Source organism: Equus caballus, chromosome 3, assembly GCF_041296265.1.
Source record: "Equus caballus isolate H_3958 breed thoroughbred chromosome 3, TB-T2T, whole genome shotgun sequence".
In the NCBI taxonomy this organism is placed as follows: Eukaryota; Metazoa; Chordata; class Mammalia; order Perissodactyla; family Equidae; genus Equus; species Equus caballus.
In genome coordinates this window covers 18,239,740-18,257,105 of record NC_091686.1, presented here as the reverse complement: position 1 = coordinate 18,257,105, position 17,366 = coordinate 18,239,740, and the positions used below count along the sequence as shown (strand labels likewise).

The window sequence follows — 17,366 nt, the reverse complement described above, 5'->3', positions numbered from 1 at the left end:
ACATCAAACATGGGACTGTCTTTGTATAAGCTAATGTTATACTATAAACCTAAAAATAAGTTAACACCAATAAAACATCATTTGTCTTTTATTTACTAGGGAATCATTAAAAATTTAATTGAGGGGCCAGCCCGGTGGCCAAGTAGTTAAGTTCGTGTGCTCCGCTTCAGCGGCCCAGGGTTTTGCCGGTTCCGATCTTGGGCGTGTAGATGGCACCACTCATCAGGCCATGCTGAGGCGGCGTCCCACATGCCACAACTAGAAGGACCCACAAATAAAATACGAAACGATGTACGGGGGGCGCTTTGGGGAGAAGAAGGAAAAATAAAAAAATAAAATCTTTAAAAAAAATTTTTATTGAGGGGCCGGCTCCATGGCCGAGTGGTTAAGTTCGCGCGCTCTGCTGCGGCGGCCCAGGATTCGGATCCTGGGCGCAGACATGGCACTGCTCATCAGGCCACGTTGAGGTGGCATCCCACATCTCACAACTAGTAGGACCTGCAACTAAGATATACAACTGTGTACAGGGGGGGTTTGGGGAGATAAAGCAGGAAAAAAAAAATTTTATTGAAAAAGGAAAAATTTTAAAAATAGCTTCCAAAAGTCCAGTGTGATGATTAACGGCATGGACTTTGGGGCCAAACAAACTTGGGATCACATGCCAGCTCTGACATTTCCACAGATATGTGAACTCCCCTCTTTAAGCTTCATTTTTCTTATTTGTATAATGGGGATTATAATCCTGAACCCACAGAGTTGTTGTGGGGGTTAAAAGTAATATAGAATTCCAGGGTGGCTGGGGCTTAGAAATCCACACAACGTTCCCATTTTACAGACATTCAGCAAATTAATTTAGCAAATATTTATCGAGCCCTTGCTAGGGGCAAGTGTTGGTCTCTGCTCTGGTGAAGAACATGAGGCCCTGAGGTGAAGAGATATGTTGATGCAGAGGGGACTGGGCTCAGGACATACAGCCCCCAGGCTCTGCCCTGAACAATAAGCTATTCTGGGGGCCGGCCCTGTGGCTGAGTGGTTAAGTTCAAGTGGTTAAGTTCTCGTGCTCTGCTTTGGCGGCCCAGGATTTCGCTGGTTCAGATTCTGGGCATGAACATGGCACCATTCGTCAGGCCATGCTGTGGCAGCGTCCCACATGCCACAACTAGAAGGACCCACAACTAAAACAAAATATATACAACTATGTACTGGGGGGATTTGGGGAGAAAAAGCAGGGGGGAAAAAAGCTATTCTGTGGGCCAGCCCAGCCCAATGGCGCAGCGGTTAAGTTCGCACCTTCCACTTTGGTGGCCTGGCGTTCACCACTTTGGATCCTGGGTGTGGACACGGCACTGCTTGGCAAGCCATGCTGTGGCAAGTGTCCCACATATAAAGTAGAGGAAGGTGAGCACGGATGTTAGCTTAGGGCCAGTCTTCCTCAGCAAAAAGGGGAGGATTGGCGGCAGACGTTAGCTCAGGGCTAATCTTTCTCAAAAAATTAATTAATTAATTAATTAAAGCTATTCTGTGTCCTCAGAGCTGCAAATGTGAGAAACACCATGATGCTCTGGCCTCAGCAGCTGTGTCCAGGGCCCAGTCAGTTTGGCTATCAGCCCACCCCTCTCCTCCAGCTCTGGGATAAAACACACAAAGCTCTTAAGCCCCTGATCAGAGAGCAGATTCTGTCCCCACCCCCACCCCTATGCACACACTCCAGGTCATTCAATTCTGGGGAAGAGCAAGGATTTAGGGAGCAAAAACCAGAGGGAAGTAGGTCACAGCAGGCGGATGGTAATCCCCCTGATGGCTGGCCAGAGCAGTTGGGCCCCTGCTCCTGGAAGCAGGCCACCAGGAGCAGCTACCAAGAGTGGCTCTGAGAAGACTTTGTGGGTCTGGAACCCCAGCACCATCCTTCCCAACAGTATGCCCAGGGTAAGGGGGATGCCCCTAGATGATGCATCCTCTACACTGGGGTCATTCTCAGTCCATGCTCTTGCTGACTGTAACACTTCCTATGCTTGATTTAGAGATTCCGTCTTTCATTCCACACACTCCCACAAGTGTACTCTTTATACCCAGCCCAAGGTTGGGTACTAGAGACACAAAGAGGCCCTTTAGAGAGTTCACAGTGGGGAATTCTGACTCAGACCCAGAAAGTAACAAGCCAGTGCTATCAGTATTGAGACAGAAGGAGCCCAGGAGCTGTGGGACCTGTAGGAGGCTTCTGATTCAGCTTGGAGTCAGGTTAGGGAATATTTCCTGGAGGAGGTGACACTGAACAAGAAGTAGGAGCTCACCAGGAGGAATTAAGGAAGGGTACTCTGAGCACAGCGAATAGATGTACAAAGACCCAGAGGAATAAAAGGCTTGCCTTTCCTTCTGGAAAATTCTGCTGGTCAAAGGGGGGCAGGTCTAGGAGGGTTTTTTCCTGAATTTTCTCTTTCAGTGATGTGAGAAGATGAGTAATCACTGATTGGCAGAGAGAAGTGGGGATAAAAGTACAAGTGAAGGAAGCACAGGAGCAAAGATAGGGCAGAACAGGAGTTAACTGAGGCATCTGAGCTAACCAGAATGGGAGGGTATTTGGGAAGCATGGATGAAGCAGGGCTCCTACACATGTGGGTGGAGGCCTCTGGAGCCTAAGCAAGGGTCCTATCAGGCCTCATTCTGTCTTATGGGCAGCAGCTTCCCAGCATGAGCTGTAGTGTCAACCTGGCCTGCCTAGCTATTGGACTCCCGCCCCACCCTCCCTCCCAACTGATTCCTTTGGGCCCCTCTTGTAAAGCCATTTCCAACTCAGCCCCACTTCTCCTCCACCACTTATAAGTTTCTCATCCTTACCTCTATCACCCCCTACCATACCACTCTCCTTCTCTGAAGGCTCCCCTGACTCCAAGGACCTACTTGGGGAGGTAGGTCACTCCTCTGTGCTGCTATGGAGGTGAGTTGCAGGACTGGACTGAATAAACTGTGGGCAGAGCTGGCTTATGTAGGGCCTTGTAGACAATGAGAAGGAGCTTAACACCAAGAGCAGTTTTTCAATTTAGAAAATGGAGAATAAAGTGGAGGAAGTGAGAGTAGAAGCCGGTGAAGAGGCTGTGGCAGTGCCCACACAAGTTGTGGAGTGGTGGCTTGGAACACGGTCCTCGTGGTGGTGGTAGAAGACAGGTCAAAAGAGGATCTCATCCTCTCTCAGGCCTCCTCCTTCCCTCAGGATTCTGCCCATGCTGGTTCTTGCTCTTCCTCTCCTTCAGGATGAGCAGGGGCTCCTCACACCACAGACTCATTCCAGGCTTCCAGAACACCTTCTGGGATTGTTTTGACTCCACACTGCACACCTCTTCTCAAAGAACAAGCTTGTGAAGAGCAGAGGCCAGAGGAACCCTCATTGTGAGCCCAGTTTCTGCAGCTCCAGGTCACCTCAGGAACCTGAATTTAGACTCCCCTCCAGTAGAAGCTCCCCACCTTCTGCAACAGGCTCCCCTCAGATGGACCAGAGAGGGAGAGGACAGAGCACTTAGTTTGAGCTGTGTCTTGAAGGCTAAGGTGGTAGTACAGCAGAGGAAGGAGGAGGTGAGATGGTCAGGAGCCTGGAAGCTGGAAGAACCTGGGGATGGGGGTGGACTGGCTGGGTGGTGGGAGCACAATGCACCACCACCTCACAGAGCCCATATGGACCAAGATAGGAGGAGCAGGCAGGGCTAGGAGTGTCAGCCCGGGAGGACAGAGAAAAGCTGTGTATTCTAGCAGATCTCAGGACCTGAACGCAATGGAAAGCTCAGCGCCACCCCTGGGAAATGAGTGTTTGTAAGGAGAAAGATTGAGTCCTTTGTGGCAGACTTCAGCCCCGCACATCCTGTCTTGGGGATCAGCTTTTGGAGGCCTCCACCCCAGCCAAGGGGCCACAGGAAGAAAAGAAGGAGCTTAGCACAAATATAAATACCTTTAATGAAAGCTGAGCACGCTCCGCAGAGCCCCGACGGTAGCTGCCAGAGCAGGGCTGGAGGCAGACGCGCAGCTACCCAACCCACTGGCTAGGCCAGAGACCCCAAGAGGCAGGTGAGCGCCAGAGCAGTGGCCAAGAGCGCGGGGGTGGGCACGGGTGCTGTGGCCCGCAGTGTCTCCTGGTTGGTCTCTGGGCCCACGCCACGCTCCTGGACATGCACAGGGGCACCGCACAGAGCATGCAAGTTATCTGGGTTCGGGGCCCGGCGAGCTTCTTGCTGTAGCGACTCCCACACAGCAGCTGCCTCCTCCGGACAGGCCGACAGGACTCTCCAGGCGCAGGTGTGGAAGTCATTCCAAGATCTGTTAAGGGCGTAGGGTTAGGGGAATTAGGTGGGGTGAGGAGGCTTTGGAATGGGAAGGAAGAGGTTAAGGTCCCTGGCACCTGTAACCTGCCCATACCTGCAGACGGTCTCCAACTTGCCTCCATGGCCCATGCCGTCCCCTAAGCGGATGAGACACTCGGCGAAGCCCTGGTATATGGTGTCACAGCGGCCTGGGCCCGCTGTGGCTGCTGCCAGGGGAGATACAAGGTCTGGGGGTGGGGATGGAGAATGGTTGATTGGATGAGCTGGGTCCACCCCCCAACCCCCATGGGCTTCTTTACCTGGGTGCGCTCTGGGGACATGACTCAGCGTGAAAGTGGCGCCCCAGGGAATTAAGGGGCATGTCTGGGGATCACCTGCTTCAGCTCCCTTCTAGGAGGGCCCCCAACATGATACGTGCAGGGGTGGGGGGGTGGGAGTGTCACTCCCAGGGATGCACTCTTTCTCCCAGCTTCTGCAGCCCCAGGTAGGGAAGGTCCAAGTGAAGGAGTCAGGATACGGTGAAGCAGAGGCAGGGTCTGGGGCCATGGGGCCCCTGGCATCTCCAGTCTCTCTGCAGCCTGCACAAGCTTTGCTTGGCCTTCCTATCCCCTTCCTAAAGAAAGGTGTTTTGGGATGAATAGGGCAGGATAGACGGGGTCGAGATCCAGGCCAGATCCTAACAGAGGACCTCGGGGATCCCACAGCTGGTCTAGGAGTCCAGCGAGGGGGCACATCTCCCTTTATCAGAATGGGGGCTGCAGAATTTCAGGGTCCTTCCCCCGCAACTAGGGCTCAGTTCATGCCCCCCTCACTTACCATCCTTAAGTCACTGGCACACATTAACCCCTCCCTGGAGGCCTGGTACCTTCTCTTTACCCTGGCTCCCAGCACTCAGGAAGGCTGTGCCTCAGCTCCCGACATCCTATACCCAGTCTGGCGAGAGGGTGTGCAGCCCGGGCCAGATTCAGCACACCTGTACTCACCAAGTGGTGGCGGCAGCAGCAGCAGCAGCAACAGCCCCAGCACACGGGGCGGTTGCTGGTGGTGGCGACAGCAGCAGCAGCAGCAGCAGCAGCAGCAGCAGCACATCATCTCCAGCTGAGAGCCTAGTGCCAGAGCTAGCAGCTTGGAGTGTAACCCTTCGGCCCAGCCTCCAGAAGGAGGGGCTGTGATTGGATAAGAGCCCGAGGCGGGGCTTCAAAGCAAGCCCTTGGCCCCGCCCCCAATACTCAGATTGGCAAGAGAGTGGAGGGACTCCAGAAAGAAGAGCCCAGGGCAGCCAGTAATGACGAGCTGACCCCCACGGCCCTTGCCCGAGAAAATGGAGAGGAGAGATCTGGGAAGGCAGTTGTGCAGATGAGGGTGGGTGTCCAGGCCCCTGGGGCAGGTTGGCCTAGACAGAGCTCCACACAGGGAGAAGAGAGGAGGCAGGGAACAGAGAGCAATTAAAGTCACACCAAAGACACACCAAAAGCACACATTTACTCGATTTTATTCCAAAAGCATTTAATTGAATTTCTCAATGTTTTTCAAAAACAAAAAGATCCAAATTGGAGGTAAAAAGGAACATGGAAAATTCAACCTCAAGTGGTGTCACAATCTCAGAGTCATGCTCCAGGCATGGCAGAACCCAAGAAGGCACAATACCCACCCTGGGCCCAGCCTAAGCCTGCTGGCTACCACAACCTGTAGACCACAGCCAATGCTGCCCCCCTCAAATATCCCAGAGGTGGGAGCCTGAGCAGGTAAAAGGCAGACATGACCCTGCTTTGGCCTAAGCCTGTCTGCTGGCCGCCAGTGCCATCCCACCTCTGGGAAAGGCAGGCTTAGCTAAGGGAGGCTGGGGGTCACAAGGCCATGCAGCATGAGGCTGAGACGCCGGGCCGCTTTGCCAAGTGAGTTGTGTGGCTCGGCCTGCAGGAACTGGAAGAGCTTCTGGCGCACCTGGGCCATGACGGAGCCCATGTGGTCCCGAGTGATGGGGTCGCTGTGGTCCAGGTGCATCACAGCCTCTTCCAGGTAGCTGCAGGTGGAGGAAAGGGACACGCTACAGTGGGTTCCAGAGGACGGGAGCGCCCCCTGGTGGCACTGAAGCCCAGAGGGTCAAGGGAGGCCAAGCCTGAGATGGGTGGGGGCAGAGGGGAATGGTAGGGTAAACTAGGGAAGGGAGTCAGGCAGGAGTGGAAGTCTCTGCTTTGAACTGCTCCCCCACCTTCACCCCGTCCTGTGTCCTGGCCTCCTGGTCCCTGCCTATGCCTACTCACCTGAGCTTGAGGTCAGTTCGAGTGCCAAGGTCAGAGGCCAGCTGCTGGATGAGAGAAAGGAGCACGGGCTGGGAGAGTGGGCAGGGTGGCTGCCCAAAAACCTGGCCTGGATCCACAGTTTCACACACGTAAAGCACCAGGTTCAGGTCAGCAGCTGTCAGGGCCTGGGTAGAGAATAGCATTTTATAGCTAATGTCAGGATAGAATGGCTGCTTGTCTGGGCTGTGTGGCCTGAGAGGGGATGACCACAGAGTAAGGTACTTAGGGGTCCAGAGAGAGCACTGTAGGGCTGTGTTACTACTCTAGGGGATCAAGAAACATTTCCTGAGGATGGTCATGAAGCATGGAGGGTTGAGGGAGGAAGAAAGGGGTCCAGGGAAAGGGAAAAGCAGGGGAAATGGCCTGGAGGCCAAAGAGAACTAAGAACTCTCCACTAGTGCCAGACTGCGCAGAGCCTGATGGGTAGAGTGGAATGTACCCATGTGGAACAGTGTGTGGGCCTTGTCAGGAGGCATCTGACCCTTACCTGGGCCTAACGCCTCACATACCTGCTGGAAGGCCTGATTGAGGTGGCCCTGCTGCAGCAGCTGCAGAATATGGGCTTGCTGGGCCTGGCAGTCGAGGTGGGCAGCAGGGACAGGAGTGCCAGCTGCTGAGCGCATGGCCTGCATGATGCTAGAGGTGACGGCAGCCTGCTGCTCCTTGAGTGCTACACTCACCTCACCCTTAACAATGCGTTGGACTTGTGCTAAAATTGACTCCTGCAGGCTGCAAAGGGAAGTGAGAGAGATGACGTAAACAGAGTCTGGTCTGGCCCTTTCCAAACCCACACCTTGCCCAGTGCCCTGCCCACATACCTGCCCACAGCCACGTGCAACTGGTGCTGCACCTCAGCCCGAACACTGCTGGACACAGTGGCTGCCATCTGCTCAGTGGCACCTTGCAGTGTGCTGACCAGGCCCCTTAGCTGAGCCAACACAGGCTCCCGTGCCTCCTGCTCTCGTGCCTTCCGGCTCTTCATGTGGCTCTCTAGCTGCTGCAAGTCTGAGAGGTGATCATGGGAGCCATGAGAGGGACAGTGAGGGAAAAGGGGACAGCTCCTCTCACAGTGGGACATATGACTCCACTCACATTCCTGTGTGCCCAGTCGGAAGCTATCATTGATCTGTTGGAACATGGCCTGGCAGCTCTTCTCAAAGGCAGGCAGCACCACACTCTGGAAGGCTTCACGGTAGGCAGCCTGCATTGGCCCCTGTAATGTGTCTGCAGCTGCTCGGGCAATGGCGTCAGTCAAGTTCTGGGGGTAGAGGGAGGGGCCGAGTTGAAAGCCTGAGCCCAGCTGGCCTGACCAGGCCCACCAACCACCAACCTCCCTCATCTCGGGCCCAATAGCACCTTGGACTTTAGCAGCTTGGAGATATTCTCTTTCAGGCTACCCTCCACGGCTGTGAGCTTGGTGGCCACTGAGTTGCTCAGTTGGCCTGCCACGGGCTCCAGACTCCTAGAGACACCTGGGACAGGTGAGGAAGGAGAGGTGGAGCCATGAGAGGTAACTTGACAGGTTACCTCCCCACTCCCACCTTGTCCTCCCAGAAGAAGTCTCCATATAAAACTCACACGGAGGTACCGTCTTCTTGATCTCATCTCGTATGCTCCGCTCCAACCGCCCAGCCATAGCTGAAGACAGTGCCTGGGACAGCTGTTGTGTCAGCTGCTCCTGCAGCTGCCCACCCCGCTGCTGCCCCTCAGCCAATGCCCGCTCCAGCCGCCGCTCTGCATTGTAGCTAAGGAATAGGCCTGGAGATCCCATGTCCCTTCCTGGGCCAAGAATGCTGTGGCTTCCCCTACCACTACGCCATGCTGTGCCACCACCCACAAGGATACGCTCCTGCTCGTGTCGTGACTCTAGGGCACGTTCTACATGGCCCATGACAGTGCTCTGCAGGCCCTCAAGTTGGGTGCACAGACGCTGCAGCAGCTCTTCTTGGCTGTGCCGCAGCTCTGCCAGCTCTCTCTGCTGTTGCCAAATTAATGCTGGCCAGTCCTCAGGAAGCTCTGCCACCTGCCAGCAGCACTAACAGTCACATGATGCCTGCTCCACCCATCCCCACACACCAGACCAGGGAATGGCCCAGAGCCCTTCTCCACCTTACAGGGAGGAGTCCCAGAAATAGAAAGGGTGTTTGCTTACTTACCTGGTGCTCCATGAGCCGAGATCCCATGGCTGAATCCCTGCCATAGGTGAGAAGCACCTCAGGCCATGTCAGGCAGGCAGGCTGGGGACCACCCCGCCCCCCCAGCCTCAGCACCCCCCTACCCATCATCCTTCTTGCCCTTCCTCTTGAGCTTGGGTGAGGCCCGAGGGGATCCCTTAGTCTTCCAGTCCTTGGCAGGCAGCCGTGGAGTGGGGACTTTGGTGCCAAAGCCCCCTGCAGCAGAGGCAAGGCTGGCTACCTCATCATCGTGGTCACTGTGGGAAGGGGAAGTAGAAGAATAAGTGCCTACTCACTTGCTGGCCCACCCTCGTGAGAGGAACAGTGTGGGGTGGCACCCACCTTTGCTCAGCGCTGACGTCCTGGCTGTCATGTTGCTGCAGCAGGTGATAAGGTGGTCGGTGGAAGGCCAGGCTCTTGTGCTTTTCCTGGAGGCCATTCCTGGGGCTGGGGAGACAGGCTGACTCAGCAGTGGATGACTATCTGAAGTCCCTACCATGAGCACACTTTCCCCCTCCCAAGCTCCTCACCTCTCTGCCAGGCTGCTGCAGGTCTCACGAGTAATGTCTGGTGCTGTAGGCCAGACCTGACTGTCAGGGGCTGTGGCCTCCTGGGTCAAGGCCGCCTCCAGGAGCGAAGGGGTACTATGCCGATCCCCATCCCCAGGGCTTCCATCTAGGCCAAGCTGGGAGCCAAGCTCAGGCCCTGGTCGGGGCCGTGGGGACAGCAGGTGCAGTGCTGAGGCAGCTGAAGCCATACTGTCTGGCTCAAGGCCCTCAGGAGCAGAGGAGCCAAAGCCACGGGACAGGGCCTCAGATGCAATCTCAGGGATGTCCTGGGACAGGGCAGTCGAAGCTGAGGAGATAACATCCGGCGAGCGAGTGCGGCTAGGGGAAGCCTGGGTTAGCCCCAGGGGCTCCACTTCCTGCAGCTCCAGGGATAGTGCAGCAGCAGCAGCAGGCACCTGAGGTAGGCCAAAGATGGGGACTTAGGTAGTAGGCAGCAGGGTAGGGGAAGCACAGAGATGAGGCACTGGTGTTTGTAGTGATGAGAGATGGGACAGTAGGGAAGAGGGATGCAGGTAAAAAATGGCCACAGCCCAAGAGGAGAGGAAGTGGGGATGGAGAGGCTGAGAAGCTGCCTTCCAGGGAATATGGGAGGATGAGATGACCTCAGGGGAAACATGGACCACCTGAGGCAGAGCAGGACCAGCAGACAGGGTGCTGTGGGAGGAAACTGCTGCCAACCTTCCTGCTGCCATATACCTGCTACTCTGTACTTCACACACACCTATACACACACCTGCCCAGGTCCTTTGGAAGTCAATTTGTCAGCTGGACCTGGGATCAGGCCGGGCAGGAGGCTGCGTGGGCTTGCCTGCAGGCTACTGCTGCTGCTCACTGTCAGACTGCCATCCAGCTGCAGCTTGGGGCTCAAGGTCAGCTCCTCAGGTGGCCTGGTGGCAGGAAGGCTGAGGAGTAAGCACCCAAAGCTTGGCATCACTTGGAACCAGCCGCTGCCATCCCCCAACTCTGACCCTCACTTCACCTGGGCAAGGAGGGGTCCACAGCTGAGGTACTGCTCATGGCAGACACAGCTGTAAGAGAGGAGCTGCTGCTGCTGCTGCTGCTGCTGCTGCTGCTACTGCTGCTGCTGCTACTACTGGGGGATGCAGTGATCTGGGAAGATGCAGAGAATGAGGGCTTTGGCCTGTGGGTGGGGCATTCCCAGGCCCCCTGCCCTGAGCCTCACACCCCTCCCCCAGCACACCTGCTGCAGGGAGGCGCTAGGTGTCATGAAGGCGTCAGGTGTCATCAGCTTGGGCTTGGTCTCACTGCTCAGACTGAGGAAGTCAGCAGGTGCAGGCAGCTCCACAATGCGTCGGAGGTCAGGCTGGGAGCCATGAGCAGCTGAAGCCAGGCTCTCGGAGCCCAGTTCAGGCCGAGACTCTCCAAATGCTACGGGGGGAAAGTTGCCATTTGAGTCACATCTCAGACCTCAGTCAGTTTAACCTACTTCCCTCTCACCTCTCACTCACCAAAGTCCTCATGGGCAGGGTGGGTGGGGAGTGGGGCCACCACATCAGGGTTCAGCTGTGGCTGGAAACGGATCTGCACATCCTGCAATGCCCTACAGGAAGATAAGGGGAGAATAGGAGAGGGCTCCAAGGGGCTAGAGTCAGTACAGTGGGGAGGGGCACAGAGAGGGCACAGATGGATCTCCCCAGTACACTCACTTAGTATGCACACAAAAAAGCTTGATGAGCACACCAGCTGCAGACTCCATGGCACTGGCTCCGTGGGTCCCATCTGCAAGGATAGTGTGGACAACTAAGCCCCTGGCCCTCTGTGCCTCAGTACTCCCCTACATATGAACATATATCCCCAACCCTGAGCAGCTCACCAGCCCCTAGGCTGTCATTCTCCTCCTCAGCAGGCAGCACCTCAGTGTGCCGCAGCCGGCAGCGACTCACAACCTGGATACCGAAGCTCAGCACAGGGTGGGTGAGCAAGAACTCAGAGATGGAGCTGAAGCAGGCACGGCCCTCCTCCTGGTTCTGCAGCAGCTCCATCACATAGAGGACCTGCACAGGCAGTGCATTCACAGCTAAGCTCAGAGGCTGTGAGGGCTATGGATGTGCCACACACCCTGCCCTCCCTGATGATACCAGCTCTGCCCAGGGTGCCCCCCTGCAGCCTACCTTCCGTTGCACATCGCTGAGAATCAAGTATTCTGCTGAGAGATCCAGGCAAACCTTGAGGCTGGGGGGCACATTCACTGAGCTGAAGATATCCGGGGAGAAGCTAGGGGCCGCAAGGCAGGATGAATGACACTGAGAGGGTGAAAAGCATCCACATCCCCAACCCTGCCACTCCTTCCCAGCCCCCTCGCCCCTGCCTACCGAATGGTCTGCAGGCAGGTCCAGGATACTGTGCACCACATCTTTAGCTCCCGATTCTGGTCAGCGCCAGTAATGAGGAACCTCCAGAAAGGGACCCTGCAAAGCAGTAAGGCACTGAGTGGCTGGCTGGGTCCCCTGCTGGGAACCCAAGATCCAGCCCACCACCTGCCTGCCTGCCCACTCACTCACTCAGGGTCCTGTTTCTTGTGGTTGTCACAGAACAGGAGGCAGGAGAGGGGTCGCCCATCATGTGGCTTCCACTCATGCAGACACCTGCAGGCAGGCAGATGAGGGGCCTGAGTGGGTGATCTGGTCCCTTATCTGGCGGGTGGGGAATGTGTCCCAGTCTCTCAGGCCCTGGCTTACCTTGGCTCATCCTGGCCCTCAATGTAGATCTGCCAGAACTTGACAAAACCATCATGGCTTGCGGTAGCTAGGACAGTCCCATCAGGGGAGAGGGCTCCTTCACTTAGGCGCTGGGAAGAAACCAAAGAGCCTTGTTTTGCCACTTGACTAGAGGTAGGAGCTAGCCCTTCTCAGATGGGGATGGTAGTAAGCTGGGCTGACCAACAGTGAATCCACACTCTTGTGTGAAAGAATGAACGAATGGGTGGTCGTAGAGACGACCAGATCCGGGGGGTGCAGCCCGGTTAGGTGTGAGGTGCACAGGTGAGGGTCACTTTGTGCTCAGAGTCCCCATGGGCAGAGTGCCAGTAAAGCTGCCTGGGCAACTATGGGTACAGGGAATAGATGTGGGACATAAAGAAGAGGGGAAGGCAGGGGAGGCAATCAGTTGTGGGCTTACCGTGCTATGGCCTTTTACCACGATGAAGCCCTGCTTGATCTGGCTGACATCCACAGGCCAGGTGTTGTGATTGGAGCGCAGCATGTCCAGGTCCCACACCTCAGCCTGGAGGGTACAGGGAGGTGAGTATTCAGCCCATGCCCACACCACGGTTGTTCTGTCCTCTCCTCTCCCCCCAGGACCAGCCCCCTCACCCGGTCCTCATGCAAGAGGGCCACTGTTGGGCTGCCCTCCTCACAGCAGTCCTCACTCTCCTCGAGGATGAAGGGGCACCAGATGATCCTACGGAAGTGGTTCAGTGGTGTGCCCTCTGGCTGCCGGATATGGACCAAAATCTCTTCTCTGAGCAGGGCGTTAAGGGCTAGACAGGTGGATGATGACGTGTGTCTGGCAGCCTGAGCTCTGCCCACCTTTCATCAGTCTCCCATCCCACCCTATGGGAAAGGATACTGAATTTTGCCATTAACCAGAGCCAAGCGCCACACAAATAGGTTGCCTGCCTCATCCAGGCAGGCCAGCTGTGGGGAGTTGAGGTGTGCAAAGGCGAGATCAGCTACACTGCCTGTGAAGCCCTTGAGCAGGGTCCGCTCTGAAGTGCTGACACTGATCACCCGCACCATCGCTGAGCCATTGTTGGCAGCTGGAATCAGGAGAGCGGTAGGCCATGAGTGAATATCCAGGATGAGGGAGAAGCAGAGAAGCCCTGCACTTGCTTGTCTGATACCACTAGAGTTTCAAGCTCAGTTTTCCCACTTGGCCTCCAAGGTTTGGCAGAGGTGAGACAGCACAGACAAGTCTTCCATTATACCCATAAGCTCTGAGTGGGCTGAGTGGCCTGACACTGGATCTGCATCTCTCAGACTTCTAGCACATCTCCCTCCTCCCTCCTGCCATACTCACCCCGAATGGCATAGGCCAAGAAAGAATTGGACACAGCAATCAGGTTGCCATAGTAGTATTTCTGCTCCCAGTCATACTTGGCAACAGGCTGGATTTTCACCTGGGAAGCAAGGGTGAGGAAGGTCATAGAAGCTGAGGGCTGGGACAGCTTTCCTGGAGCCTAGGTGGCCCCCAGCCTCCCTGGGAACAGCAGAGGCCACATGTGTGAGCCCAGCTACCCATTCACAACTCTTGGGACCAGGCTTCCACTGAGACTTGACAGCCAACCCTGGCTTCCTGAGACTGAGGCACACTACCTGTCTATCAAATGGTCCCCATAGGAACTGGCAGCATGGGAGGGGAGAGGGAGAGGCTGAGTGTGCCCCCATCCACCATACATGCCACAACATCCTGGTGCCCACCTTGTTGCTCCCCCGTGCCTTGCTAGAGATGCTAGAGTCACTGCTGGCCACAATCTCCACCTCCTTGGCCAAAATCCCGATGCAGGTAGAGCTGTCATCTCCTGAAAGGCAGCTAGGGGGAGGGGTACACAAGCTTGACTCTTGTTCACCCAAAGTCTCAATGGGCAGGGTTGGGAGGAGAAGAGAATACGGCTACTCTGGTGAAGCTGTCACATCCCAGATGGCCAGCTCTGCCTGGTCCATTGGTCCCCAAACCCACAGCTCCCCTTGCTTACCTCCCTCCTTGTGAATAGGCTTACTTCCATGCTAAACCAGGAGCCCAAACTTCAGATCCGGGCCAAACTCCTGAGCATGTCCTTGCCCCTCATCCTAGTGCAAACTCAGTGTGGTTGTGCTCCACCCCAGGTCTTCTAGTGGGGAAGCAGCAGAGGCCCCTCTCTCCCCCATCTCATGCCTTCAGCTAGCAGATGCCCCAAAGACCCCATCATCATCTCTGACATCTCCCAGACACTCACATGACCTGCTTTTCCTGCAGATTAATAGGTGGCATGGCCCGGAGACCAGGCTTGTTTGTTGAAGTACCATCACCTGAGCAGAGGGGGTCTGGGACCAGGAGCCCGTTGAGGTCCCCATTGTAGGCATTAGATGGCCGCTGGCTCTCTGCACTGGGGCCTGGGGACAGAAAGGGCCACAGTGATGAGGTTGTTCTGCCTGCCCACTGGCCTGTCCTCCTGCAGAGCTTCATTCAAGAACCATGGGGTGCTCTAGGAACATTCAACTGAGCGCAGTATGTCAGTGGGGAGGAGGGCCCTTTGTTCATCTCTCCAGAAACACTAATGGTGAACCCAGTATATGCCAAGACCAAAGATGAACACAAGGCTCTTCTACCTGGGGGAGGGAGACAAGCCATCAAGGATCCTCTGAGACCAATTAATACTCAGGCTCAGGTCAGTACAGAGGAACCCTGTTTACTTGAGGGAGAGAATGGGAAGAATTAGGACAGATTTCTTAGAGGAGGCACCATCACAGCCAGTGTGGCCAGAATACATAAACATGGGAAGGATGGAGGGAAAACAAGGCTGTAGAGGTTTTAGGCATGGGGCTCAGGTGCTAAGATTCTCCCTGTGGCAATGAGAGCCACAAAAGAATTCTAAATGAGAAGGTGATAGGGACTGCTCTGCCCAGAGGATTGACTGCTCTAAGGCAGCATGTAGGATAGTTGAGAATCTAGGTGAGAGATACCGGGGCCTAGACCAAGGGAGTGGCAGGGGTTGGAGAAGAGAGAATGGGCTCCTAAGGAATGGAAGGACACTGGTAAGATGTGGGAGTAAGAAAGGAAGGAGCCTGCCCCACACAGAAATGGCTCAGAAGAAGCCACCTTGGGCAGGAAAACTCAGGAGAAATGGACATGAAGGAGCTGGATAAAGAGGAGAGAAATAAAGAGGAGGAGTTGGGGTAGGGTGCAGAGCCAGGAAAGACAGTACTTTAGTTGTTTGCCATTGACTGAGTTTCAAGCATCCTTAGAGGCTCAGACACCACTCCAAAACTCCCAGGTGGCAAGGAGACTAGGGGTCCACATTCAGGAACATAGCAAGTTTCGAGTCACATAACTGCTGAGGTCTGACATGGTCCTCCAGTGACAGGAGACAAGCAAGAGCTACTTGGCAAACAGGGGAATCAAGTGCCAATCAATAAACAAGGAGTTAAGAGGAAAGCCTCCAGGCCACTTCACTTGGACCAGAGCCACCTTAGCTGCTCAGGGGTAAGCTGACCACTCTCCCTCCCAGGCAGGCTACCATGAGGACAAACAAACAAGCTGCACAAGGTTGGCCATGCCAGGTTCTACCAAACCTTTGTGGAGTCTAGTCTGCAGAGCAGCTGATGACCATAAGAGGCCCAAGCCAAGCTCATGAGAAAAGGGAGCACACACTCAAGGCCTGGGGCAAAGGACTCAGTAGTTTCAGGCAGCAGATGGATTTTCTCAGGGAGCAGGGAGTAGCAACCAACCCAGAGTGAACACCAGTGCCTGCTTCCAAAAGCAGCCAGTTTGGGTCTCCCAGCAGGTTTAAGAGCAGGGTCTGAATTAAGACCAATTATCAGCTCTGGCCACTGCACACCCACACCACCATCACCAGCCAGTCTTTCAACCACTACAACTTTTCAATGGTCCCTGAACCTGCCAGGAAACTTTGGTACCTTCACATGTGCTATTTCCTCTTTGTAGAATGCCTTTCCTGACACCCAAACCTCTATTCATATTACAAGACCTAGTCTAAACATTGTCTCCTTTCTCTTGAATCTGTTCTCAGGCACTCCCCAGCCCCCTCCCCACCGACCCTAATCCCATCACAATATCAAAACACTCCTCTCTTTCAATGACAACAGCATTATATTACAACCTTGTAATATAATGGATGTCCTGGGGGCTCTTCGAGGGAACAGCTCTGAGGTATTAGTGCATGCCCAAGTAAAGTTTAAATGGAATGGAAATAAACTAGGGTTTGAGACGTTTGTAGCTTAATCCAATCAGAGCTGTGCAGCCTGTGATTTGCCTTAAACCCAGAAAGATTATGGAATTGGGGCTGGTCACACTGCTCCTGAAAATCAGTTTCAGAACAGCAGGCCTGGAGTCTGTATTCCAGAAGGAAGGACAAGTTGCAAAGGGGTATCGGTGGTTCCTCAGCACAGTGCCTGGGTCTAGACCCAGAACTTGGCATACAGAGCCCAGACCAGGCCTCTGAACTATATGGCAAAAGGGTAGGGAACCCTGGCCAGTCCTAGGAACACTAGAGACATTGGGGCCAGGACACCAGGGGCGCCCTGCAGAGTCAGAGAAGGGGCCTCACCTTCAGCTGAGACGCTGAAGGACGAGGCAGAACAGCCCAGCTCCGGGATGGGGAGGGATCGCACCTGGGGGTCTACGCCCTTCGGTGAGCACACAGGGAATTACCCCTTCCACCTTCGTCTGCCCTCACCAGCCAGGAGGATGCAGAGCCGGTCCTGAGGGACCTGCGGGCCCCGAGGACTGCCCAGGCCCGCGCCGCCCTACTGCCCGCTCGCTGAGGACCCACCCTCACTGTCCCGGCTCACCCCCAGCGGGTCGGTCCAGCTTGAGGATGTCCCGCAGGTGCTGCGTGGCGTCCTCGATGTCGATGCTCGCGCAGGAGGAGGCCATGGGCCCAGCCGCGGGGACCCCGTCAGCGCCGCGTTAGTTTCCCTGTCGTCGCGCACCGTCCAGCCTCACACAGCCCCGCCGGGGCCAGACAGCCGGGCGCCGGTCACTACACTCGGTCCACCCGCGGCCCGCAAACCGCCGCCCGCGCTGCGTCCCTGAGCCCCGCCAACCCCACCAACCGCCTCCACTTCCGGCCCGTCCGAGCTCGGCTCCCGGAACCTGCGCCCGGCGAAGAAGAAAGGTTCCGGTCTGGAGGCGGACGCCTCGCCTCTCCTGGAGCCGGTCCTCCTCGGCCGGCCAGCCCCTGTGCCAACCGGGTCCGAGGGAGTTCCGCGGGGTTGAGTTAGAGCAAATGTCCACACACTGGGCCGCCCAAAGCCCTACCCGCCTCAGGATATC

The 17,366-nt window shown here is 55.7% G+C and overlaps 2 protein-coding genes across 4 annotated transcripts; both read right to left on the bottom strand.

Moving 5' to 3' along the window:
* Window positions 1–3,918: 3,918 nt before the first annotated feature.
* NRN1L (neuritin 1 like) lies at window positions 3,919–5,508 on the bottom strand. Its single transcript, XM_023637161.2, has 3 exons — window positions 5,291–5,508; window positions 4,402–4,534; window positions 3,919–4,302 (listed from the first exon to the last, which is right to left on the bottom strand). Exons 1-3 carry the CDS (start codon window positions 5,397–5,399, stop codon window positions 4,029–4,031), a joined length of 516 nt encoding a protein of 171 aa, XP_023492929.2. The 5' UTR covers window positions 5,400–5,508; the 3' UTR covers window positions 3,919–4,028.
* Window positions 5,509–5,796: 288 nt separating this feature from the next.
* Window positions 5,797–17,337, bottom strand: EDC4 (enhancer of mRNA decapping 4). Of its 3 annotated transcripts, none has more exons than XM_001498275.6 (29): window positions 16,883–17,337; window positions 14,308–14,464; window positions 13,793–13,904; window positions 13,392–13,491; window positions 12,942–13,131; window positions 12,686–12,833; window positions 12,492–12,596; window positions 12,053–12,162; window positions 11,876–11,959; window positions 11,687–11,782; window positions 11,486–11,588; window positions 11,188–11,368; window positions 11,021–11,093; window positions 10,823–10,914; window positions 10,555–10,742; window positions 10,333–10,463; window positions 10,087–10,240; window positions 9,315–9,748; window positions 9,127–9,231; window positions 8,889–9,041; window positions 8,767–8,803; window positions 8,456–8,633; window positions 8,189–8,344; window positions 7,967–8,082; window positions 7,703–7,868; window positions 7,429–7,615; window positions 7,120–7,339; window positions 6,572–6,735; window positions 5,797–6,330 (listed from the first exon to the last, which is right to left on the bottom strand). In XM_001498275.6, exons 1-29 carry the CDS (start codon window positions 16,965–16,967, stop codon window positions 6,138–6,140), a joined length of 4,218 nt encoding a protein of 1,405 aa, XP_001498325.1. In that variant the 5' UTR covers window positions 16,968–17,337; the 3' UTR covers window positions 5,797–6,137. The 3 variants fall into 3 exon arrangements, with proteins under 3 accessions (XP_001498325.1, XP_005608403.1, XP_070119132.1); XM_005608346.4 differs by having other exon boundaries at window positions 10,087–10,255; window positions 16,883–17,325; XM_070263031.1 differs by having other exon boundaries at window positions 8,189–8,633.
* Between the last annotated feature and the right edge of the window lie 29 nt (window positions 17,338–17,366).

Bases quoted from the DNA above. Each gene is read 5' to 3' on its own strand.
- NRN1L (XM_023637161.2), bottom strand. From the start codon at position 5,399: ATGATGTGCTGCTGCTGCTGCTGCTGCTGCTGCTGCTGCTGTCGCCAC. The intron at 4,535-5,290 runs GTGAGTACAGGT...CCCCACCCCCAG, and splicing joins GCTGCTGCCGCCACCACTTG to ACCTTGTATCTCCCCTGGCA. The intron at 4,303-4,401 runs GTATGGGCAGGT...CGCCCTTAACAG, and splicing joins AAGTTGGAGACCGTCTGCAG to ATCTTGGAATGACTTCCACA.
- EDC4 (XM_070263031.1), bottom strand. From the start codon at position 16,967: ATGGCCTCCTCCTGCGCGAGCATCGACATCGAGGACGCCACGCAGCAC. The intron at 11,783-11,875 runs GTGAGTGAGTGG...ACTGCTTTGCAG, and splicing joins CACAAGAAACAGGACCCTGA to GGTCCCTTTCTGGAGGTTCC. The intron at 10,241-10,332 runs GTGAAGTGAGGG...TCCTGCCACCAG, and splicing joins GTGGACCCCTCCTTGCCCAG to GCCACCTGAGGAGCTGACCT.